At 34.2% G+C, this 27,460-nt stretch overlaps 1 protein-coding gene across 1 annotated transcript in view; it reads right to left on the bottom strand.

Annotated features, from left to right (window-relative positions):
* Positions 1-330: 330 nt before the first annotated feature.
* LOC111043799 (short neuropeptide F) overlaps positions 331-27,460 on the bottom strand; it is a 107,934-nt gene continuing 80,804 nt past the window's right edge. The window contains exons 3-4 of the mRNA XM_022328849.2: positions 23,569-23,723; positions 331-955 (exon numbers count right to left, since the gene is read on the bottom strand). Coding sequence (XP_022184541.1) covers positions 905-955; positions 23,569-23,723 — 206 coding nt within the window. The 3' untranslated portion in view covers positions 331-904. The remainder of the gene's footprint in view (positions 956-23,568; positions 23,724-27,460) is intronic.

Raw genomic sequence — 27,460 nt, 5'->3', positions numbered from 1 at the left:
AAACATTTTTGTACCAACTCTGCAGTAAATTTCCCCAACATTATTCTTCAAACTCGAATTTATTTTCAATAATCTTTGAGCATACAATAATATTGTTGACAAGTCGACAAGAATTGATGGAAGATTCATTAGATATAGCAATTAACGAACTGCTGGAATATTATTAGCCTACTGTATAATAATTATTTTCATCTGCTATTTAGTTCATCGGTCAATATTTGCAGTAGCAGAAGTCCTTATGTCGTCTATTTATGTAGCTCTCATCAGATATCTATAATAATTATTCTGAGAATTAACTTGGGAACTTATGAAAATAAATGACTCAAATCATATGAAACATATATATGAGATTTATTAAACATATAGTTTTGAATCTGTTACAAGAAATTTTAATAGTAGGCCTATATGCACATAAAATTTAAAGGCCTAATCGGAATGTTTTATCAGAAGAAACTTGAATAAGCTTGAAATTTGTAGGCCAGACAAAGTGAAAAACTAATACGGTTTGGTAAGTTCTTTGTTTGTGAGATAAGAAGTTTACTTTGGAAGCTTTTATGATCCATGACGTACTATTCATCATCAATTCATGATAAAGAGGAGAATAAGACTAATGAAATTGATGGAGAAGCATAATTCACATTGAAAACATAACAACATAGAGGCTAATCTTACTAATAATTACTATATAGGTACTTCTACACTTAGCTTCAATGATAAGAATTAAATAAAGTCGAAAATAATAATTAAATCTAAAACTAATATTATTTGGAATAACATCAATCATTTATTAAGTGATAAAAAGTTGATAATTCTGTCAAACAGATACTATTGTATTTAGTTTATTATAGGAGATCACAATTAAGTTTGCAGTTAGAAAAAGTAATTATAACCAGACGGTTTAAGCTCAGTTATCTGCGATGTTATCCACCATTGGACGTTCGTAGTTGTGTTCCCCCTGAAAAAACAAACCAAATTCCACATTAGTATTCACTCAACACTCATTCAACGTTTTTGATGAATAAATCCTGAATGAATGTATTTGGCTCAAAAAGAATAATTATTGTGAACTTATTAGCTACGTATATGTAGGACTCCGGTTTTTTATCTGATAAAATATTGAGTTGTATTAATCTTATATTTTAAATGTAGCTCTATTCTCAATTACTGGTACCTTAGTAGGCTACATCAAACACTCAATCATTCGTGATCCAACTTGAGAATTTTCCATTTTCTTTCAGAGCTCACTGTCAACAAAAACGATTTTGATTCATGATAGAAATATCAGATAAGATTATAAAATTTCAAAGCAACTTGTTAGTAATCCTTCTTGTTTGTCAGGCACCTTGCCTTTCCCTCACAGCGAGTTAAAAAAAAAAATAATGAGATTGGAGACTAAAAGATTTTTCACACGCCTACAATTGTGCTCTTCGGTGCACTTTTCCTCTGGGAGCAAAATGAAAAATCGTCACGCTCGTTTCAGAGTGCGTCTTACAACGGTGATCAGAAATATAATTTTTCAACAGGCTCACCTGAGCTGGCTCATCAACTCAAATGAAATGAAGTGTAGTGCGGCGAAATTTCATTTGCTCTCTACCTTCTTTCTCTCTTGAGTGCTGTATTTCATTTTCCAACACAATTGCAGCTTATCAACACCATAAAAAAAGTTCAAATCACCCGACACTACTAGACTGTCAACTGACAAAATTGAACTGCAGCATTGTGAATTGGAAGAATTTCTATAAACTTATAAGAGACTAGTTGACATTTTCATTTCTCACGACGTTTTTTAACGATTCATGAATAAATAATTTAAAAATGCATTTCATTCTGAATAATAAAGTGTTTTATTAAATCATTATCATGATGAATTTGAATAGAATAAGTTAGTCATTATAATCGCATTGGATAGAAATTTAAATGACTTACGAGTGCAATAATAAAAACTACCGTAACTAAAATCTTGTAACCAGGAAAAGCAAAACTTGCAACGTTATATTTTCATAATTATTATGAACGCACAGTGAGGAAAGATTTTAGAAAATGAACTAACCGAATTCATTGTTTGACGAGTCATCATTTAGCCTAAACTTTGTATAGGAATTAGGGTGTGAAGATTAGTCTGAACAAACTTCAAGAACAAGCACATCAACCTAGTGTTGTCAGGCCTAGTATCAGTAGAAAGCCTACCTGTCATATTTTGTAACAGATTATTATTTCTTTCCAATTATTCCCGAAGAATAGCTTAACAGTAGCTTCCTACCAGCTCAATAGAAAGTCTTACACCAATGTAACTTCGGATTTAACAGAAATGCTTCACATAATTTGATGTGAACATTTCCATTTATTTTCCGCATTTTCATTTTTCTTCAGCTTCACTCTACAAATTGACAGCTAAAAATCACTATTTGAAAGAAGTAGTTAATTGTTTTTCTGCTTACCTCTTCCAAATTAAAACCTGTTTTCTAGATATATAATCGAAATTCCCTAATTTATTCATTCTAATTTGTGTTTTTGAATGAAAATGAAAATTCATTCATTTATTCATGGATATACAATTACAGTATTACAAATAAAAAAATCTGGTGTGGTTCACACCTTTCCTTGCCCATTGAACTGTAAGCCTCATTCTTAAACGAAAATAATTTAGGGGAATAACATAATGACGAATAGCGGCAACATATTTGAAACTACGATCAGACTACTGGATATGTGTATATGTAATTGTTTTCAGAGTACAGTACTTTTCCTTTGTGTGAATTGTGAAATGAGACTCATGTCAGTTGATAGGGCTTATAAATAGCTATCCATGGTATAAATTTGAAGAAAATCGTTAGAGCCGTTTTTGAGAAAATCCTGAAAAACATGGTTTTTTATCCGCCATTTTTCTCAAGAATATTACGGAACTCCTGAAATTTTCCCAGAAATTATTCTCATGTCAGTTGATAGGGCTTATAAATAGCTATCCATGGTATAAACTTGAATAAAATTGTTAGAGCCGTTTTCGAGAAAAACGTGAAAAACATGGTTTTTTAGTAAGTATCCGCCATTTTTTCCGCCATCTTGAATTGAATTTTATTGAATTTCCTACTGTCGTATCCTCATGGTATATGGACCTTAAGTTTACAATTTCAAGTCAATCGGTTAATTAGGAATGGAGTTATCGTGTTCACAGACATACCACACACAGACATACACACACACAGACCAACACCCAAAAATAATGTTTTTGGACTCAGGGGACCTCAAAACGTATAGAAAACTTGAAATTAGGGTACCTTAATTTTTTTGGAAAGCAATACTTTCCTTACCTATGGTAGTAGGGCAAGGAAAGTAAAAATAATCAGGAAGGAACGACAGACTTGACCCAAAACTATTCCATTCTCAAATTTTGATAAATTAATAACATGTTCAAATGATTATGTTTCTACTGTAAAACATTCAAGTTCAATTTTCTAAAATGAATTTCATTTCCACCATAACAAACAAAGAAATTTCACAAACACTCTTTGGAAATTAACCTACCACTACATGAAGTAAGGCTATTGTAATATTTAACAAACCCAAAACAAAAAAGAAACAGAACATTTTACAGAAATTAGGAAAAACCTGCAAAGGCATAAGCCTGAGCCGGAAAAAATGTTCAACATTTTATAAATGAAAATATTCAAAATATTTTCGAATTACATACACCATAAAAAATATTATAAAGATTCATCATAAAGTTTGATGATAACGATTCTTATACTAATAACTATTTAATTATTATGTTTTTTCCTAATAATTGTGGATGGTGCCTACTTTTGCTTGTGGGTGTAATGGAAAGTTCAAGGGTGATTTGATGGGATGATCAAACACGTCTATGCCTACCGGCAGGATTCGAAGCCACGACCAGGTTTGAGTGAGCAGATTGAAGGGTGCAACGACTAAGTCGTCTCGGCTATCCTGGCCAGCAATAATATTCATACGAGTCTATTTTGATAATTGTAAATGTGTTGCTATGATAATACTGACTGTAAACTAGTATCACATAATATAAATTGTGCCAGTCCTACATTAGAGAAAGAAAATGAAATAAAATATTTAGGTGTAGTATTGGATAAACATTTACGGTGGAGCTCGCACATTTCATACATCTGTTCAAAACTTAGAAAATTAATTTATAAATTCGTTCAATTAAGGGATGTCCTTCCTATCTATCAATTAAGAATGGTATTCTTGGCACTGATACAGTCAATTATCTGCTATGGTATTGTATCCTGGGGAAGTTGTGGGAGTTCAATTTTGCAACCTCTCATAATTCTTCATAAAAGAATAATAAAAATATGTTTGAAGAGACCCATAAGATATCCAACCGAAGTATTGTATAGAGAATTTGGCGTTTTTAGTGTTGATACCCTATTTGAAATAAATCTTTTGAAGTTTGTGTATTTAAGACGTTCAGAGTTTCCAGTTATGGATGAACATGTATATTCCACTCGTTGAAATCTTGCTAATAAATTAAAAGAACTCTTCACAAGAAGTAGAGTGGCCTCCTTACATGCTTTTGCTAAGGGACCACGACTTTTCAATAAACTGCAATCAGATATATCAGATGCACCCAGTTACAATTTGTTTAAGAATAGACTTAATCGCTTCTATGAAGAAAAACGTTTAATAGAGGTTTAATATTATTTAATTTTTTTGCTGTATTCATTCAAATGTAATTTATTGTTAAAGATTCATAATCCCATCTTGTGAAAAGCACACTGAGTATTGTATAAAATTTACTTTATTGTTTGATACCTCAAAATTGTTATTGTATTATAATTAAGTTGACTCAACTAGAGAGCGAGACATCCCTCAACACAGGTTTAGCTAAAGAGGGATGCACTGTGGTTTTTTCTGTTACATGCTTAATATTATTATCTATGTTCAATTATAATGCTTAAGTTATGTATTTGTATTACCAATTGTAATGTTCAACCATTATGTTTAATGTATGTATTTGTATTACCAATTATTGTAAAAATGCAGTGAAATAAACGAATTATAATTATATAATTATTATTATAATTTTATCATAAAAACTATTATACCGTAACCGTAATTATAACAATTTTCTTTCAAGTCTTTCTCTGTTTACATTACTTTCTTCTAATTTTTAAAATTGCAATAAATGTAATAATTATTCATTGCTCATTCTGTTTCTATTGTGTATCATATCTTTGCATTGCGATACAGTATTTGTAAAGAGACACATAAGAAGTGGTAACCTTTTCTCTCCAATAAACATTTTTTTTATTATTCAACATCATCATCGTCATGGATTAGGCTTTTCAAGCCTGTTCCGGCGTCCATGTCTTCCTCGGTCTACCAATACTACTTCTGCCTAATGACTTGTGGAGTAGAGGGCATTCAATGGGAAACGATGTTGAGGCATTCTAATGACATGGGCATGGACTTAATTATTCGAAAAAGTATTATTCTATATATATTGAATATCTTATTTATTTTCCTCCAATTATTTGAATCCCTGTGATAAAATCAAACACTATGTTGAATACATCGATGAAACCTAAAAAGAAATATAATATTGAGAAGAGATACGGTACGAAATAAAAGGTGAGTCATTCTATTGTCATGGAGAATCACATATAGAACCTAATATTCTATCCTCTCTATTTTTGATTACTGGGAAAAGGGACAGAATTGGAGCTGAAGTGGTACAACGTTGGCATCATTATTTGCATGATAATGCATTATTATTATCCAGGGTTAGATTCCAAAACCAATAAGCTTGTTAGTGGCCATCGCACAAAGACGCTCAGCATAAACTCATTCAGGCTCTGTCTCCCCATTTCCTGTGAACCAAAAACTAGATTAAATTATTATTAATCGAATCCATTACTGAATTCGTTTGAGCGCCAATCGAAATTAATTCCGTACACGCGGCTCTGATTATCAAGTTGAAACTCAGGGGATCAAATTTCAATTTGCCCGTTAATAGAGTGCTGGCCACAAGTTGGCAAGCAGTTCAAAAGTTTGATGTGGTTAGAGATTGCTGGCAACAGGAAACTGAACTGAATCTGATAATAGGTTTAATGAATTACTTCTCATACCATACTAGGTAACCCGAAAACCACATTAGGTCATTTAATGGGAATATAATACCTTCATGAATGAATTGTAATAATGATGGAATTTTCCCGTGAATACAGAGAGAGAGAGTGATCTGGAGTCTAGAATTTAGTTTCAATCACGATAATTGAATTGAAATCTGACTGCATCATTGGTTGTTGAAGGATCAGCTAGAATCAAAGTGAAAGCCTCTGAATTTTTATCTTATTGTCGGCCCTACTGCTATTTAATTGTACAATGTCCTACTGTAGTCAAACGCGAACACTACCGGTATGGTAGCGTAGATAGAACAGAAATGCCTCGACTTCCTGCTTCATTAATGAAATTACTTCTGTAATATTGTACGTTACCAAAATCAATGTGTTTCACATGCACCGTGTACAAGTATTATTTTGATATATATTATCGTTTGCAAGAGATTTTGGTCTAAATACGTATGAAAGCAAAATTGCACTCACTCATTCACTCACTAACTTGTCAACAGAACTAAAAATCTAACGAATAAAATACTATCAAATTCTGGATGTAGGCTACGTTCAGTTATTAGCCCTCTACTCCTTACAAAATTACTTCTGACTTGGGAGGGACATGCCCAGCAGAGAAGGCATACAGATGTAGGGATACAACAGCGGTGATGTTACCGTTTTGAACTGGCCAGCATTCTCTAATTTCTAACTTACGGAGCTTCCTCTCTGAAAGCCTTCAGTCGACTGATTCTAATCGACAGATTAGCAACTGCGCTTCTACCTATGACTCTATTCATTACAGTAATTGGCTGATCTTCTATTTCTCTGCGCCGCATATTCCTCCAAGTTAAAAGTAATGCTGTACGGAGTAGGCCTATAGTTACGCAATAAAAACGGATTTTGAAACATTTCCAAAGATACGCCCAAAATCGGCGTCTTCTCAGATTTTTCGAGAGCTGAAGCACAAAAGTTCAAATTTGATACACAGGTTCAGCCAGGTTTAGAAATTTGTTGTCAAGATGGCTTCAAAATTTCGTCAAAGATACGCTCAAGATTGACTTTTATCCTGCGTTTCCTCAGCTTTTTTTGAGAACTAATGGACAGTCAAACTTGGCTCACAGGCTCACAGGTTCACAGGTAAGGAAATGTTGAGCAGGTCTAGAAATGGACCGGTCTAGCAGGACAGGTCTAGAAAATATGTTGTGTTGGGATCATGGGATGTCTTCAATCAAAATTGCGTGAAATATTGAAATATACATCCAGAATCCGGTACCGTTTCTTGCGTTTCCTCGGCTTTTTCGAAAACTATTGGGAAAAATGTTTACAACTGGTACACAGGTTAAGCGTAAGTACTGGAGTGGTGGTAAGGATGGATCCTTATCATTAAGTGATTCTTTTACACTGATACATAACATTATATCATAAAATTGATAAAGAGTTACTAACAGCTCAAGGAAATGATCATTTCTACTCTCTCACACACATTCATTTATTTCTGCCACATTTATTCATATTTAGCCATTTTATATATTTGAGTTTCATATTATATTAGTGTATTATTATGAAGACTTGCTCAATGAAATACTAATTTAAGCTTCAACCACAAATGGAAAATGTTAAATGTTGACAACGAATTCCCACAGCGAATCGCTGCTTTACAATAACAACCTGCTCCAGCAACGGAAGATGATTTAGAGCTAGCCAAATTCACCTGATGCCTTCTACCTGTCCCTCGGCAATTCTTAAGTAAGCACGTGGTTGTTGACGAACATTTCGCAGACCTTATTAATAATTCAATGGAGCAATATTTCATAAAATTTCTCTCTTCTCCATTATTATTTGATTATTGTAGAAACAATCTTGCTTTCGTATTCTATTTTTTATATTAATCTTGTTATATAAATACTTTGATTATATTCTATCTGAATGGATCCTAGTGTTTATTAAGTTGATAACGAAGGTAAATTCTCATAGAATTATGATAACATTTTATTCCAATATGCCTACTAGCCTTAGATGAATGAATTCACTATCAATTGTGAGAGTGTAAATGCAAAATTTCCTTTCTCACGATTATTTTAATCGACTTCTCAATTTGTAATCAACTTCTGAATTAGGATATGGATTAAATCAACTCATTGAAATATTTTCTATTTTTCTGAATAGTTTTCTATCATTTCGGTTTCAACTTCAAGACTCTACTGATCAAATAAATAATATTGAATGAGTTTTTATTCCAAGCAACCACGTAGGTGAGAAATGTAAGCAAAAGGGAGGTACAGTTATCCGCAGTTACAGACAGCCGCGCCAGTTCTAGAGTATTCTTGCAAGTCCCACCTCAAGACTCAATCACATTAGTCTCATCACAAGGCGCGAGTAATGTGAATCAATAAAGTGTGAAAAGCAGGTGGAAATCCATGTTGCCGCCACAAGCTTTTCTTTTCCGTTTCCTCGTGTGTTTTCCGCGTCTCGCTCGCCGTATTGTTTCGCTTCACCCGGCCTACAATGGATTTTCTAGCAAGTATTTTTCCTTTTCCCTCGGCAGTTTTCCAGTTTTCCACGAGATCAAGCGAGTTGACAGTCGTTCGCCCGACGCCTGTTTAAACAATGGCTACATCCCGAAGATACATTTCGTGCTCCAAGCTGAGCTGTCTAGAAGATTACAAATCTCAAAGATTATTTTCACCGGAGATTGTGTCGAGTTTTCATATTGTTCCCCCCGGTTTGTATCTTCCACTTACTTATAACGCTGAAATCACCCACTGTGTAACTAAGTAATCTGCGCTACACAAACTGACTTACTTGGATTTAGAAGCACTTCAATAACGCGTGAAAGTAATACACGCCTTAGGCCTCAAGGATTAATTTGGAATATTGGAGCGATAGATCATCTACATCCCACACGCATCGAATAATAATTTTCAAGTGTAAATTTATAAGGGCTAACTCCTCTAAATAATATTATCATTTTTGAGTTAAAAAATTGCTTCCCGGTGGTTCGGAACCCACCTGAAGCTGTAGGTCTAATCATCATCTATGCACAATTACCCATGCACAAGCCTAGAACTTATGTGGGAATTAGACTACCCTCAGCAAAAAAAGGTACAATAAATCAAATGAGAGAACACAGGCAATAAATTGTTCAGTGTACATCTGTACAATAGTTTGTATGTGAATCAATAGATGATATGATAGGGAAGAAGTTTGATAAATGTGAATTCGAAAAACTTAAAAAGAGCTTGTTTGAGTAAACTAAACTTATAACATTGAAAACAAGTAATAGAAATAAGTGTAAAATTTGTTCACTATCTAAAACATCACGTGTGTAAATGATTGGATTCTAATTACAAGTGCGCAATGTGAAATAAACTCTTTTCAATGCTCATTAAAAGACATTTTTTCTTATTATCTCAAAACTTATTCTTAAAAAATAAGAAAGTATCTTGAAATAAGAAATAAATCAATTATTTAGTAATCCTCAGGTCCACTCATCTCTATCTTCATCCGTCTCACTCCCCTATTATTCTGCGCCCGAACATCACCCTTCGAGTTAAAATAAAAGCAGCCTATCTATCTATCTACACATTCACAAGCCTGGTGGTGCTCATGTGGGCATCACCCTCATCAAAAAAGTAAATATTGTACATTATTGATCAAACTTGAATACGAGAAATGAATGTATAAACAACAGGAAGAATGACAACGGAGCTCTCCTAAATTACGTAACACAAAATCTGTTGTTTTTATTGTAGCACTTCATGCAATGGAAAAAATCCCGGTATTACGTAATTTAAGGATGGACCCAAAATAGAGAAAAATAATCTAGATAAAAAGTTCAAAGGAAGTGTGAGAAAGCAATTTGAGCAGCTTCACAAGTTGCAACAATTCAATTAGTTGCAGTGGAGCTGAGATTTACGCTAGGGTTTGTGAAAGTGAGGGGAGGGGGTGCAATCCACACACTTGCGCTCCTTGGTCAGATGTGGTCAAGCAATAACATCAATTGCTCTGCTGGCCTTTGCTTCTCGGCCATCAATTGCAGCCCTTGGTTGGCTCTATGACCTATGTGCTGTCCGTTTATTGCCACTTTCTTTCTTTAAACACTTCAATTGCACCATCCAAGTATCAACTAACCGAGCCTTATGGTTGTACTGCAGGGCTGCTGCCTTATTGGCAGAAGATGGTCGAAGAAAATATTGACGTTATCTAAAAGATATTGTTTAATGGTCTAATAAAACAGATTATTGCATTGGTCTGTTCATTTGTGAAAACATTCTGTGTTCTGTTTGTTTGCGAAGACACTTGATGTAGACAGTGAAGATATTCACAAAGCTGATGTCTCAGCCAGGATTAATCCAGGAAATTGATCTAGGAAAAAATCCAGGAAACCATTGATTTTCAATGCTAGAGATGCAAGTTTTCATTCTAGCTGAATGTGGACAGAATAATCAGTCTGAATAATCAACGTTTGATTTGACTTATTGCACTCAAGAAGAAGCTGTTTTTGAGAAATGAGAATTCATAGCGGTGTGTCTTAATTCCTATTAGAAGCAACTTATTATTGTAGGTAATAGTTTTCTGGCAATCAGATCAGATTTTTTCCGACAGAGAAATATGATTCAATTCAAACATGTTTTGTTCTCATGCTTTGTCATAGCATAGAATATCGTTGATAATAGATTATGGACGGACTTCATCAATGTCATAGTTTACAGTGGTAGTATCTTGAAGTTTTAGAATGATTGAACATTGTCAGATACTTGATTAGAATGTGATTTTTCAATCATAGTACGTGAATAATAAATTGATTCATACTTTCCATCATTTGCTCAAAACTACTGATCGATTCTAATCGCAAAACTACTGATCGATTCTAATCGCACAGCTGTTCATTCTCATCAATATGCAATCACTTTTTATCGGGTACGCTTTTCAAATCGTGATGAGCTGGTTTTATATTCGGATTTTGATTGAAAAGAAAACACGTTTTCCACTTTCGGCAGAGTTTGTATCACATTAATAATGAATAATAGCGGAATACTATTTATTTACTGGCTTCTCTGGCAAAAACCAGTTTCTAACTCTCCTCACTGAAATCGTGAACTATGCGAATTTCATATCTATTTTAGAAATCAATCTATGAATCTCTTTTGTGTAGGAGATCTATCAAATCTATCAAAGTAACTATTCTTCATGACTTAGAGAGTGCACTTGGACTAGGTGGTCAGGAATGGAATGATAAGATATGGACAGACACACTAGAATGCAGTCATATCACAGTCACTGTACCTATAGATTTGATATTGGTCTCGAGCTGCCTGGTTGGTCTTCATGACACGAAGTTTCATACTCGACTTGGCATTCGAACTCAATCACACGATACACAATATTGTGGATAGAAGACCACGGCTTGGAACAATACAGACGACAATGAATGAGACGGCAATAACAACAATGGAAGGTGAACAGTGTGCGCTCAATCCAAGATCACTAGTGGACAATAGAAGTTATCGTATTCCCGGGCACTTGCTCTCAATCGAAATTGAATTTGATGAGCCTTGAAATGAACCCTTGAATTCGTTGAATGAAATTCCAAGGCATAGATAACCTCAATAATAATAAATGAGCACCTGTTAGCCTGGATAAATCGTGAGTGAATATCTGGATTCCAAATTCGAATACTACTTGTCGTTGGGTTCGAATACCTGTCTATTCTATTTGAACACCTTACTATTTTCAAGCGTCTATACTGGGAGGATCTTACATCCGATTCAATTGATTCCTTCATTGTTATTATTTGACCATTAAACCACTTGGGTCAAGCAGCTTTCAACGTTGGCTCAAGCTTCAGAGTTCCTTGGTTGCAGTTTATTATACATGTACTTACTGTGAGATGAAATTCTCGTGAAGATCATTGTGAATTTTATCAATTGACAAATGGATAATCCAATGGTTTAGCACAGTCAAAAAACAACTTGACAAATCAGTCATGAATAAAACTTACACTTACTTTCACTTACACTTACACTTTACACTTCATCAATGAATCCTCACTTATTAATATTTTTTGGTGAGTGATAAATTTGGAGACGGTGCTATCACTACGAAACACTACAAGGAAGATTGCATCTCGGTGTAATAAACTTCATGGTGTGGTGAAATTCACTCTATTCTGTCAGCATTCCATATGAATAACACGAACGCTTCCATTGCAACCAATGCTGACAGTTTAAAGTGGATTTCACAGTAGGTAAGGCGACCGACCAAAGCCCTCTGTTAATCATTAATTTGATTTTAGATTGCAGCTAAGATACCGAAAACCCTGGGGAGCTCATTAAGGGTGCAAGCTATCCTTGTTCGCGTATGTTCAGATTGCTTGCAGGGGAAAACTGATATAGGAGTAATGCCGGTAATGCATGGCAAGGAAAACAGTGGCAAACAACTTGGCCGAGTGGAATAATGCTCGAAAACTAATAAAATTATCTGGTTATATGGTTATATGGCGCACTATAAAACTTCCCAACGATCAATTGGAGTAATAACAGGAACTGGGAGGGTGAGTTTTTACTGCAATGAAACCTCTATTCTCAGAAGTGCCAATAATCTAATAATACAAGCCTGAAAAATATTGGTTCTGAAAATATCGTAATTGAAAACAATAATTTCAACACGGTTTTTTATAGAATAAATAAACAACACACGCGTCCTGCTACCTGATAATCAAATGAAATATGGTGGAAATAATTATGTTATACACGTAAAGAAGTGTATTATAAATTATAGTTGGTTATTCCACTAAAACTCTCAACATATTTTTTTTCTTAAATTACTTGAATTTATTTTTTTATGAGATTCATTTCATTCTAAGAAGGTGCTAGTTCTATGACGCAATAGCTACAGAGAAACAACATATCGAGAATTGTTCTATCAATAATACTGCTGAATTTGCTCACTTTGTTAATTTTCAAGTTTTCCAATAAATAAACTCACAAATGATAAATTATTTTCTTCGAGAATAATACATACAAAAATCACAAACTCAACTCTGCAAGTGGTATATTCATCTCCATTGATGGTGCAGTTTACATTTCATGGATAGGCTCTTGGTGAAGATGAATAAAACATAAGAATTTGCATCAAAAGAATTTAATTTGATTTGAAAAAGTCGAGTAACTTGGAAACTTGACTTTTAAACTTCAACATTAGTTGCGGGACGGACAGTTTGAATGGACGCACTGTTGCAATGACCAGTCGGAGAGACCTGAGAGGAACAGAGTGAAATAAAAAGAAACTTGAAGTTGAATAATAAGGCTGGAAGGACACTTGAAGTTTCGTATTTTGAGCAAGCGTGCACTTCATCTGGACAACTTTATCACGGCACAAGGTTCATCTGAAATGCGTGGCGTCATTCATTAAACCGCTCGTTATTCAACATTAACTTTCAAGTTCCGGCCAAGTCTTTGAGCTCTACAAGAACTTTTTCAAAGTTTCATACTCCAAGGGGGAGAGTTCAAATTACAACTGAGGTGAAACAAGGATTCACCTCTTATCTAGTAGATTTATTAGTTGGAATGAATTGAAGAACTTTGAACCCCATTACATTCCATTGCGGGTGAGAATGATATGAATTCTTTGAGAGGTTCACACTTCAAAGTCAAATATGAATGAACTTCTGTTAAAGAGTTACGTATATTAGAAGAGAAGTAACAATATAAGAAAGAACCATTGTTCGATATAATCATAATTATTACAAAGTTCGATGAGTATTCGCTAGCGTGAAAACTATCAAATTAATCCTACAATGTTGCTCAAAGATACCTTTAGTAGGGATATCAATAATTCTGGGATATCATTACATAAGAAATAACGTTAAGGAACGGAAGAACCAGAATATTTTATAATTTTTCTTCTGGTTATTCATGGGAATTATTCAGACTGTTACTTTGAATGAAAAAATATGGGTAATGTTGCAAGTTTGAGGCTTGATACTTGAATGTCTCTTCAAGCAATAGAATGATCTATTGTCAAAATTAGTAATAAGGGAAACATCCTTCAGTGTGTAAATATATCAAATTTTCGCATCCAGAAAAGGCAGAAAATATGGTTGTAGAATTTTAGCTGTGAATTGCCTCTCCTTAAAAATTGAAGTTGAACAATACTTTTTCGAATCATTGCAAACTTTCAGTCATTATCAGTACCGTACTGAAAATGATAGTAGATGGAAGGACAATACTGTTCTCCTTATTTTTCCTTCTTGACCTTGTAAAGTGGTAAATTGCAAACCATTCATATGTGGTGCGGTATATTTGATATGTACTGGAGCGGTTGCTAAAATCCCTATTTTGCAAATAAATTTGCAAAAAGTTAAGGCCGTCCGGCTGGCAAATATGTTGGATTAAAATCGCAGCTCTAGCTCAGTAGTAGATGCATGAATATTCCAAATATATTTAATCACCACAGGGTTCAATGACTGTTGATCAATAATTCTTACCGCTGCTTCCGTGAAGTTCTGGAAGAATACCAATAAGGAAATCAAAAAGATAGTTGGTGACTGATTATCAGTAACCATATATTCAATCAAGAATAATGAAGACCAACTATGACTTTTCTAGTTGATTTTTAAAACGCTCGTCATGAATACAGGTATGCACCAATTTACCCTTTTGGAATTCCTGGAAACTTACAACGCCTGCTCTTGAAGTTCTCTGGATATGATATACTGTAGACTTATTAATATAATTATCAGTAAGATCTTTCTGGCTGAATGGTGTGTCTATCATCAAAGGATGATAAGTAATAGATGCTCTGAATAAGATCAATATTAATTGATTCACTGATTTTATTTGCTGCAGACGAATATTGCTTGGTACCAAGACAGCTCAAACTGTAAGATTTTGTATGCTGACATAAAACATAAAATAAATTCCCATAAAATAATATATATAAAATATTCTTATATCTATAATTTTCTTTAAATAAATTCTTTTCTAATATTTGAATAATTATCACAGAGTTTATGAACATTCACAATATTGTGTGCTTTAAAAAATATATAGGTATATTTAATACTGATATGTAGATTTCAAGTCGGTTCAGAATTAGACAAATTGAAACCTGTTCATTCTATAGATTTAACAGAACATACTTTGATCAATGAATAATGATAATAATTAATAAAATTAATAATTTATAATCTCAGGGTTTATGAGTTCGTGCCATGCATGGAAATAAGCTTCCTACACAAATCAAATAAATTCATAAAGAGTTCTTATAAACTATATGATAGTATTCAACATGTTGCGAATTTCTTAAACTTGAATAAATTTATATAGCGCTTTAATTAATTCCCCAGTTCACTGATAAAGGCCGGCTAATGAGCTCATTAGAACTAATACACTCACAGTAATGATGTTCTTGTAGTTCTTGTAGAACAATTAATTATCTCAAATAATTAATTAGGCAGGTCCTTTTCGTCTCTGCTGGGCTTGTGCATGGTCCAGATTTCTTATAAATTTCTATCAGTATTAAAAATATATTTACGGGAATAAATTACAATTAAGAACTCTTTAGCAACACTGAGTTCACAAATAATCAAACATTAATCACACATACTTGACATTTAAAAAGGGATTGGCTTGATGATTTTAAAAACCAATAGGAAGAAAGAACCCTAATCTCCATGTGCTCCTCACAGATCGAGATCACAAGCCAGAGAGAGTGATTTCCAGAAAAATTTCATCTCTTCCTTAAACGATTTATAAGCTTCCTTCTGATTGGCTTTCTAATCTTAGTAAGACGTGATGTAATTGGTTCTTTAAGATTCAGGGGTTTCCTAACTTAGTTATACAAAGATAAATAAAAATTTCTAAATACATAAGTTGAGTAATAGTCTGAGAGTATTCTAATAAATAAATCTCGATATATGATGCTATAATACAATATACATTTAATTTTTTATGTGAGCTTTGTGTACTCTTGGTTTTCATATTTTTTTTAAATCTCAATAAATACTCGAGTAACAATAATAGTTGTCCTTATCTATTTGCATAAACCTTCCCTAGTATATAATATATATTTTATGAGTAAAAAACTATAATTCAATTCGTAATAATTGATTAAGCAATCAGCTGGTTTGTTAGGTATCGATTCAAAAAACTGTCGATTGATCCTAGATCGATTGATGTATTAAATCAAATAAAGCATTCTAACCTCAAAATGTACATGCAAACTTTTATTTTTTATAATCTGCCAATAATAAATAAGCCGCTTTATAATTTTTATTTCTGCCAAAGAATTCTCATTTTTGTTGAATTACAATTTTGCTTGGTTCTCTTATCGCTTTAGATAATATGATTGCTCTTTATCGTAAATAACATTCGATTTTACTTGAACGGTACCTTGACTAGGCTGTCTATTTTTTCTATTTTATAATTCTATTAACGCTCAATTATTTATTTCCAAAGTATTCCATGGTGCTAAAATATCACGTCACAACCTAATTAAATATTCTATCCAAAACTAAAATAAAACATGAACATATAGGAGCCTTTGTGTTTGCACCAATCGCATAAAAATTTATTCAATTTCAAGGCAAAAAAGACTTGCATTACTTAAGGAAAGATCTTCTGATGTAATGTAGTGATAATGATGTAATGGTAATGATACTGTAGTGATAATGATGTACTGTTATTATATGTATGTAGTTAAATGTAACTCTTAAAATTCTACTATATTCATCTATTTGTTCCGAAAAGTCCAGAGTACGGATGATGATGTTCTCAATTGAAATAATCAAGTTGCGAAAAGCCCAGACTACGGATGATGCAGTTCTCAATTAATAAAACAGATACATAGATTAACTACTAATCTCTCTTCCGACATTGTGGAGCACAGATGTGTCTTTATCAATTTTAATTGCGAAAAATGTCGTACACTGATTACTGACAGGTGTGGTGAGAAAAATTCTCAATGCTATGTAAATCTTTAGCATGATATCCACGAATTTGTTCTCGCAGGGTCTTCTGTCCATACCCCTTTTGCTTTTCCCAGAATACCCCCCTAAGTTTCACTTTACAAGGATTTCATAGATCGTTGATATCTAGGTTCCTAATTATTCAGTTATAAATCTGAATTTGATTCCGTTGTATTCAACATATATAATTTTGTGCAATAATATTGTTGTTCTATTAATTGACAAGACCGTTATGCAGAGAATACATAAAAAGGTGTCAGATATCCAATATTTTTAATCTTTCATGGCTCATTGTACAGAATCACACTTCTTTCACGAAATGAAACTTCATGCATTGGTTTTGTTTTTTGTTAATTTGAATTTTCATTTCTAAATTTTGTTATTTTTCGGTGGTTTTTTAAATTTTGCTACCTCCTAGATTAAACGGTCCCAATTACTCACCTGCCTATAAAACCAGCTCGGTAAAAACAATAAAAAGTAAGAATTAATGTTCTAACAACTGGAGTTCAGTTGATATGACTTGGTTTTCACCTGAAATACAACCTGCAATACTGAATACGGATATTCAGTTTGGTTCTGTACAAGACTATCACCACAATCTGTGTCACTGTATTCGAGTAGGAAGTACTGAATGGAACAGTTGAAATTTACACAGTCCGGATATGAGTATTGGTTCCGGTGGAGCTTGAGCAAATGTGATTGCAAGAGGACGCCGTTTGAATGGAAAACAGGCAGCCAAACACCCCTGGATTACTGGCTATTTGATAGCAAACTGAACGAGTTTTTCACAATGAGCAAAAGAAATCAGAAAAAGGTAGGCGGAAAAAATTGGATGCATTCATTAGACAAACGCGGAAAACCGATGATGGACTAGGAAACGCTTTCGTTCTTCAATTGAATTTTGTTTCTTAATCAAAGTGAGCTTCCGCCTTTGTGTAACTCAATTGAAGAATAATCCAAATTGATCAGTTTTATGGTCATCAGCCGCTTGTATGAAAAAGATGGATTCTTTCCAACCATACAGGATTTAGTTGATTGATATACATATAGATTTTTCTAGTATCAATTCTCTGAAAAGCTCTCTAAATTTAAAACCTCAATCATAAAATTTCTTCAAAATACTGTCACAGCAGACACATGTAATCAGTACTTCCCGAGAGGTATCATGAGCGTAAGGGAAAGGTATTTTACTGGGCATTCAACTGCAAATCTGGGCAACTCAACTACAAATCTTTGCTATGGGAAAAGTCTTGCATAGAAGTTATATTAAGCGATAATAGGATTGTGAATGACGGTTGATGATTCTCGGATTATTTCTGATGATGAGAGATAGATGATCACCGTGATAATATATTTGGACCATCAGCTAAAAACATTCTCCTCAAAGCTACTTTTCCAACAAAAATCATAGCTCAGCTATGTAGAGGGTTACACTAAAATCAGAGACATAATAGAGAGAAAATGTTATACTGAGCAATTGGCATTCGATAAAAGTTATCACAAAAATTAGCACGAGATAGGGAGATAAAAATATTATTCTGATCACTTAGCACTTCAAGAAAGACGTGAATCTCTTTGATTTCTACAGATGTGCTTCTCCTCATAGGTTACTAGTTCTTGAGCTACACAGTTGAGAGAAACTGGTAGATTGTCAAATCCCTTACATGCTAAACCTGGTAGATTATAAATACATGTGGGAGCTTCTCTAAATGTGAACAAGAACTTGGTGGCGGAAATTTGGACAGGATATTTCTATGAATTTCACATCAGAGGAAATGGGATAGTCGCCTATCGGCTGCTGATCATGAATGCAGTATAAGGTCACCTGATGATGCACCACATCAATTTTTCGCAAAGCACTGTACGCTCCGTTTGATTACTCATTAATATTTGCCAACTCTATATTGTTAACAGCAGGCTGCTAGTGGTTTTGTTGCTGCAAGTTGGCCACAATTCGAAATTCTCACATGACATAAAAGGGAATTCACGCACACAAACTATGTGAACGCGTTGTTGCTTACAGCGGGCTGATTACATTCATAATGTGACTGGGAGAATGAGGCTGAAAAGGATAACTTTAAGTGAGTGAAATAATTTTGATAATTGTAGAGAAGAGATTTATAATATTGTCTGTAAAATATCATTGGATGAATAATCTGTTAACATAATGATCATGAAAAATTCAAATGCAGGATTATATTATTTGGTAATTTATTCAGAGTTCAGGATTTTTCCAGTAAATGAAGAATTGCTCTGAAAATTTGATGAACGAATAATTGAGCACCAATATTATACAAATACTTTTCAAATAGATTTGATTTTGAAAATGACTTATTCAAGTACTGACAGAAATTTATTGAAATCAATGAATAAATTACAGGAAGATGCAGGAGGCCAGGATGAGGTAATTTGGACATGTGCTGAAACGTGAGGCGGATTATGTGGGACGGAGGGTACAGGATTTGGATCTGGGTGGTAGGAGAGGGCGAGGAAGGCCAAAATGAGGTGGAGAGACAGAGTGGAGGCTGATCTGCGGGAGAGGGGTTGGAGACAGGGGGAGGAGATGGACAGGATTTTGTGGAGTAGACAGTTGAAGGAGGGAAATGTCAACCCCATATGATTAGGATAAGGCGTAGCCAAAGAAGAAGAATGAGTAAATTACACAGTTCTTATTTTTTCATAAATTGTTTCGACAACCTTGTGAGTGGTGCAATAATTTTGTAGGGATTAGAAACAAAGCTCTTCCACACTAGAAAGCTATAGCGAAGCCAGTGATAGCAAATCAACCTTAATTGACAAAAATGCACACTGCTAGAAATGACGAGAATTAGAGTTCATTCAAATCAGTTTTCTCCGGAGCATGAAGTGAAGTACCTATTCCATGTATCTCTGTTGGCTCTTCTCACTTTAAAGGCTCTTGGAAACAAAAGTAATATGAGCATTTCAAGATAACAGTACTGCATCAGAAACTGTTGCAAGAATTGTGAAGTTGTCAAAGGTGATGAGGAACGTTGGAGGTAGCGATTCCAAGCACGCGTTCAACCTGAGAACATTCATTACTTGGTGACAGGGGTGCTTCAACGTTTTCCGGTGCACTCTCGACTTTTCGGTAAATTACCAACACCACTTGATGACTGGCCAGCGACAGTTACGCTATTGGTTTTCGGGGTAGGCGTAGAAAAAAGAGAGAATCTGCTGGATAGGAAAGCTTTTCACCGATTTTCCTCGGTGTTGACCCGAATTCCGATCTTCCGACTGCTGTCCAACTGAGCGTCAATGATTTGTCGCCTGTGGAGGGCCTACACGTGTCTCAAAGACAGTATCTAAAACGAAAAAAACTCCCCAAATGAGCGTAAAGCGTTGTCCGTGTTGGTGGGAAGCAAGACAGAGGTCAAACAGCGACAAAACGAAGGGTGGTTCCCATTTATTGGAAAATTAAACCAGTCGTCGTCAATCAATCCAGTCCTTAATGAGACAAATTGGAGGCTCGCTCGCCAGTTTTCCCCAATTTAATTTCGAATAGTGATTGATTCATGAATTTCATTTCGGATTATGTCATATCGCTTTCGTCACGCTGAAAATAATGGCCGGAATAATCGAATCATCCACAAGCGCTACAATTCACTTCACAATCTAACCACATTCAATTTTTGTTTCTATACTATTCTGGATTCATTCACAACATAACAACAATAATAATTATCCTACATTATACCAGTAGCAAGCACAACAATAATCTCTTAAAAAATGATAAAGAGGCATAAATAGCCTAGAATGAATAACGTATTAGCAACATGAAAATTATTACTTTCCATATCAATTATTATTGGACCAATAGAAATGAGCGATTCGTGATGCTTATGAACTCATAAACTTCGTTGCAATTCATAATAATGCATGCGAATTGAAAGGAACAATTAACACGTTTGCACAATATTGTAGCGAAGTGATCGTGAGTGCAATGCATCAGTTGCAGTTGAACTGAATGTAGGGACAAATATTGGCAATCATTAATTCTATTGATCCATGGTTCAAAATTGACCTGCCTATACTGAATAGTTTAGTTGTAGGCTTTTAGCTTTTAGTACTCCCGATCCCAGTTTTTATTGAGAAGATCAATTATTGCGACTAAATTTAATGATTCATACAAATATTGTAACATTATTTGCCTAATGAAATGAATTATGACAATACTTGCAGGGAAGCTGTATTGAAGTTTTATTAAGCTCATTAAAATTCTAATGACTTATGATAGTACAAAGCATTCACTTCACAAGAGATCAGAACATTATTTACAACTTCTTGTAATTTTTATACTATAGTGAGGTTCACGTTATAATGGCAGTGTATGATTGACAATACTGTTGCTGTCCTTTTCTATCATACAACAAAACAGATAGCGCTATCTCTCTCTAGCTTTGCAATGTTGTCTGTTTGCCAGAATATTTTTGACCGAGCGAAATGAGGTCTAAGATTCAAGACGACGGTTTGGCATTTCTCTTAATGTTTAAATGTTTGAATGTTTGAATGTTTGAATGTTTGAATGTTTGAATGTTTGAATGTTTGAATGTTTGAATGTTTGAATGTTTGAATGTTTGAATGTTTGAATGTTTGAATGTTTGAATGTTTGAATGTTTGAATGTTTGAATGTTTGAATGTTTGAATGTTTGAATGTTTGAATGTTTAAATGTTTGAATGTTTGAATGTTTGAATGTTTAAATGTTTGAATGTTTGAATATTTGAATGTTTGAATGTTTGAATATTTGAATGTTTGAATGTTGAATGTTTGAATGTTTAAATGTTTGAATGTTTGAATGTTTAAATGTTTAAATGTTTAAATGTTTGAATGTTTGAATGTTTGAATGTTTGAATGTTTAAATGTTTAAATGTTTGAATGTTTAAATGTTTATATGTTGCGCATTTACGGCGAAACGCGGTAATAGATTTTCATGAAATTTGACAGGTATGTTCATTTTTTAATTGCGCGTCGACGTATATACAGGGTTTTTGGAAATTTTGCATTTCAAGGATAATATAAAAGGAAAAAGGAGCCTCCTTTATAAACCAATATTAGAGTAAAAATCAGACTATAGAATTATTCATCATAAATCAGCTGACAAGTGATTACACAGATGTGTGGAGAAGCCAGTCTATTGCTGTATTTCCATAAGGTCTATAGTTTCAATCAGGTACTTGAGGATGAGAATACTGCGTGAGGTCTACTGTTCACAGAACTACTAGTATTTTTACTTTTGACAGTGACTGTACAAAAGTACAAACAATTCTCAGCCGCCATTTTTGTTTCTTCATTCTATCAAAATACTTGAGTATACACTTGTCTTATAATTGATTTAAAATGTATTTTTGAAACAATGAAATAATTTTTTCTCCCTCAGGAAAATTGCTGCCCTCGGCTTCGCCTCGGGCTTCAAACTTTTTCCCACAGGGAGAAAAAGTCGTACTTTTCACTCTAGATATACAAATAACTATTAGACATTACCGTATGAGAAACACAAATTAAAATACCTGAAATGACATTTTGAAAGTTGATAACTAACCTTCCTAGATTTCATCCACGCTTCAGTTAGCCTACACGTATAGGTTAGACCTACTCGTACCGGTATAAAATGATATTGAAAGGTTATTTCAGAATTATTTCCATTGAAATTACTTATTTTAAATAGGATTTATATTTTTCTATTATTTTTTAAAAAATTTGGAATAGAATACCTACCAAATAAGTTAATTTCTGTTGTTTTGAAATTCAGATTGTTGCATCACAGCTTTTTAAATTAGCCGCCATTTGATCAAGGAAATATATTTTTCATAATTTGCATTCATAAATGAGATTATTAATAAAAATCTAATCTCATTTATGAATGCAAATTTTTGAATCAAATTATGAAAAGTATATTTTCTTGATCAATTTGACATTAAATTGATTATTTTATAAAGGGAATGATAATATTATTACTAGATCAAATTTAATGGGATTGATTGAGTAACAGCTGTGTACACTCAGTAGCGAAATGGAGAGAATTGGTAACGTTTTTCTTCTATCTTTCTTCAATGCCATTAAAACGTGGACCTCACTTTTTGAATATTCACTGTAAACTCCGAACATAATTATTATCTATTTTTGAAGTAATTCCAAAAATGTTAATTCTACAGAATATAATTCATGTTCCCATTTTATCAATGATCTCGAATAGTATCAAAGGATGAGTTTACCTACAAAATTTGAAGAGATTTCCGAATAACCGTAAAGTGGCTCTTGGAGTAGCCTATATGTGGAGATGAAATGTCATATACTCTAGGTTCTAGTGCAAGAAGAAATCTCAAGCTATTGTGGAGTTTAAATATTCACACCACAAAATATTATATATTTTCAGTCCCCTACTCCTAATTTAAGAACTCTACTATAATTATAATTAATTTGGTAATCACACACATTACAAAATGACCATTTTAATGATATTATCTCAGTATGATGTGATAAATGGAGTGATATTCTACCTGATAGAGAAGGGAAGGATCACTCCTGCGTCCAAAACGCAGCCGCAGGGAGGGACTGCGGTTGTTCTTGCGCACGACGCGGTGACTGCTTCCGTCCAGCAGGGAGTCTGCCAGCGCCTCGCGTTGCAGCAACATCTCGTACAGATCGCGAACGTCTGCAAAACACCAATGCAACATCACTGCAACGTCAATGCAACTCAATTTCATATAAGTCACATATAAAATGTCGAGAAAATCTGATTGCATAAGATGTTAAGGGCCAGACAATATTAAGCATCTTTTCAAGCGTTTTTTACTTTCCTTGCCCTATTACCATAGGTAAGGAAAGTATTGCTTTCCAAAAAAAATTAAGGTACCCCAATTTCATGTTTTCTATACGTTTCAAGGTCCCCTGAGTCCGAAAACATGATTTTTGGGTGTTGGTCTGTGTGTGTGTATGTGTGTGTGTGTGTGTGTGTGTGTGTGTGTGTGTGTGTGTGGTGTGTGTGTGTGTGTGTGGTGTGTGTGTGTGTGTGTGTGTGTGTGTGTGTTGTGTGTGTGTGTGTGTGTGTGTGTATGTGTGTGTGTGTGTGTATGTGTGTATGTGTGTATGTCTGTGAACACGATTCCACGAACTCCATTCCTAATTAACCGATTGACTTGAAATTTTAAACTTAAGGTCCTTATACCATGAGGATCCTACAATAAGAAATTCAATAAAATTCAATTCAAGATGGCGGAAAAAAAGGCGGATAATTACTAAAAAACCATGTTTTTCACGTTTTTCTCAAAAACGGCTCTAACGATTTTCTTCAAATTCATACCATGGATAGCTATTTATAAGCCCTATCAACTGACATGAGTCTCATTTCTGGGAAAATTGCAGGAGCTCCGTAATATTCTTGAGAAAAATGGCGGATAATGACTAAAAATCCATGTTTTTCACATTTTTTTCGAAAACGGCTCTGACGATTTTCTTCAAATTCATAACATGGATAGATATTCATAAGCCCTATCAAATGACATAAGTTTTTTCTGGGAAAATTGCAGGAGCTCCGTGATATTCTTGAGAAAAATGGCGGATAATTACTAAAAAACCATGTTTTTCACGATTTTCTCAAAAATAACTTGACCGATTTTTTTCAAATTCATACCCTGCATAGTTAGTTATTCATCAGCTCTATCAACTGGCATGAGTCTCCTTTCTGGGAAACCAATGGGGGGTCCACCCCATCCTTGGGAAATGGACTTAGTAACCTCCTTCTCGTGCATGAGGTAGGTAGGTAGCGCAGTTCATAAAAAGAACACATAATCGAGATATTTCATCTGTAGAACAGCTGTTTTGACGACTTTAAAAAAATTATGACTAAAATATCATCGAATTTCACAATTCACACAAAGAAAAAGTACTCTAAGAACAATTATATACACATATACAGAAGTCTGATCGTAGTTTCAAATATGAGCAAGGAAAGTTGTGTGAGTGCGCCACACCAGATTTTTCAGGCTTTTTGTCAGTCGCCAATCGGAGAGCTTTCTTCCCTGTCGTCTCTAAAAACGCCTGAAAAACGCTTAATATGGTCTGGCACTAACAGGTGAATTCAATCTGATCTAATATTGAGAAAAAGCGCAAATTATCAAGAATGGTAGAACAGTTATGTAATTGAATGGAAAAATTGACACACATTGATTTGATTTTTTCAAGTTTGTAGAGCTTCGAAAGATGTATTTTATGATACTGAGATATCATCCTGGCCAAATTTAGGAAGAGAAACATTTTAAAGAGTTGAGCTGAGTTGAAGAAGTTGAAGGGAATTCAGAATGAGGAAGAGTAGGGTTTGAAGGACAGAAGCAGGAGAAGGAAAGGTGAAGAAGGGGAATAAGTTGGAGGATAGAAGGAAACTCAGGATGTAATAAAACTAAGAAAAATTCCACCAGTTGAATTTGCACTGAATGATGAAATCTTGTTTTCCAAATATTGACTAATATTTATTATGAATTAAAAAATTAAGACAATTCTACAGAGTACATTTTACAAACAGAATAGCTGTTTTATTGGGATCAGCTTGATAGGTTCGATCTTTTTGATAGACTATTTATGTTAATACAGTATAAATATCCCAATTCCCTTGGAATAAATCCAGTGATGAATCAGTACTATCATAATGTTAGTTTTCAATGGGAAAACTTCACATTTACAAACATTATTGAGTAAAAATGGCTATAAAGTATAAATGAAGTAGGCCTACATAGTATAGCCTGTGGAGTTACAGGTCACTGATAGAACTTGTCATTGAAAATCCTCTGTTAAAAACGAGTTGCTATTGATACTAAGCTACTTGAAAAAAAATATTTCTTTATATTAATATTATAATGTCTTCTGTTTGATTTCTAATACAAACATTTTCATAAGCCAGTAAGGCTATGAATCTAATATTCGCAATTCAGGGAAAGGAACTCCCTTGAGAGTTTGTATTAGCGTCGAATACAATATCAATATTATTAATGAGAACGATTCGCAAATTGCTAATAACAGGTCTCACGACAAACAACTACGTTTATTAACAGTGTCATATTACCATTGAAATATTAGTAAATGGTCCCTTTTGATAAGAACTGGACATAGAAATGATTTTGGGCCTATGAAATCCCAAAAGTTTCTAAGAGTCCACAAACTTCTGGGTCCACAATCCAAAAATGTGGTTCCCTCTTGCAAATATCATGGGTGCCTGTACAGGACCCTTGCTCCACCCTTTCTCCACTATCTTACTTATTCAAACAGTCTCTCTCTCTCCCTCTCACCCTCTATTTCATATTTCCATTTCACTGCCAGTCTGTTCCTCCCGCTATTCCATACATTTCCCAACGGTTTGTGGCCCAGAAGAAAAGTTCACTTCCTGAGGGCAGCAATAACGTTTGGCCGTCTTTTGCTTCTACAGCGTCTTGAGTTTCCCCTCTCCCTGGTCGGAACTCCAACCAAAGATGTCACGTTATTAATACTTTGTATTATCGAGTAGCACGTGATTGCCTCGGCGATTATGGCAACGAAGGATCGACAAAGTCGCTCTTTATTATATTTCTCTCTTCTCCTTGCACAATATTCCGTCCCTTTCCCTTCAACCGAAACTCGGTTGAGTTTCATATCTACAGCAGAAGCTTACGCGGCTCACTGACTCGCAACTCTCCACTCTCGACCCGTTCACGAAATTAAACGTCCGGCTCCGAATTTTCGCCTCACAAAGGTCCTCCATGTTCAGATTAAGTTGTAAGAAAAATTTTGTAACTACCAGCGGCTTGAGAAATGAGGGGTCGACGGAAGTTACGACGGTATAAATCTACTGAGCAGCCTAGTTTGGCCCAACATTTCTTGGAATATTGTCCACAACAACATGTTATGTGAGCCACTAAGTGAAAACAATGTAAGTCTAATTCCAATTACCAAATATTGCTGCAAATTGGGTAATCAGCAATATTTCTACTATCCTTATTAGAGCGAACTGCGGTCCTTTAAAAATGTATAATAATTTATTTTCTGGTTTCATTGAGATGAACGATTTTTTGAAACTCTCGGAACTAAACCAATGGCTCTCTTGTTTCGACTATTCTTTCTCTGGCAATTTATTATTTATTTGTTAGTACAATTACAAAATCATATGAATATTATCTGGAAAGAACAACATGCATAAGTTGCCCAGTATCACTTTCACGTTGTCATGTATGTGATGTGTCTATCCTTATGTCCAGTAGCCATCCTCTATTGATCTCTGATGGAGTATGAAGATCTTTGGGGGAGTTTCACGAGTTTCTGGCTTTCTCTGACTCACTCACTGCATTATTCTCCAATCGGATAAAAATGGATTTATTTATCTTTGGAAAGATGCTTTTTGAAATCTGTTTGTACAGACACAGAAAT

This window comes from Nilaparvata lugens, chromosome 8, assembly GCF_014356525.2.
Source record: "Nilaparvata lugens isolate BPH chromosome 8, ASM1435652v1, whole genome shotgun sequence".
NCBI classification, from domain to species: domain Eukaryota; kingdom Metazoa; phylum Arthropoda; class Insecta; order Hemiptera; family Delphacidae; genus Nilaparvata; species Nilaparvata lugens.
The sequence above is the reverse complement of the archived record's forward strand: the minus strand, read 5'-3'. Positions and strand labels throughout refer to the sequence as shown.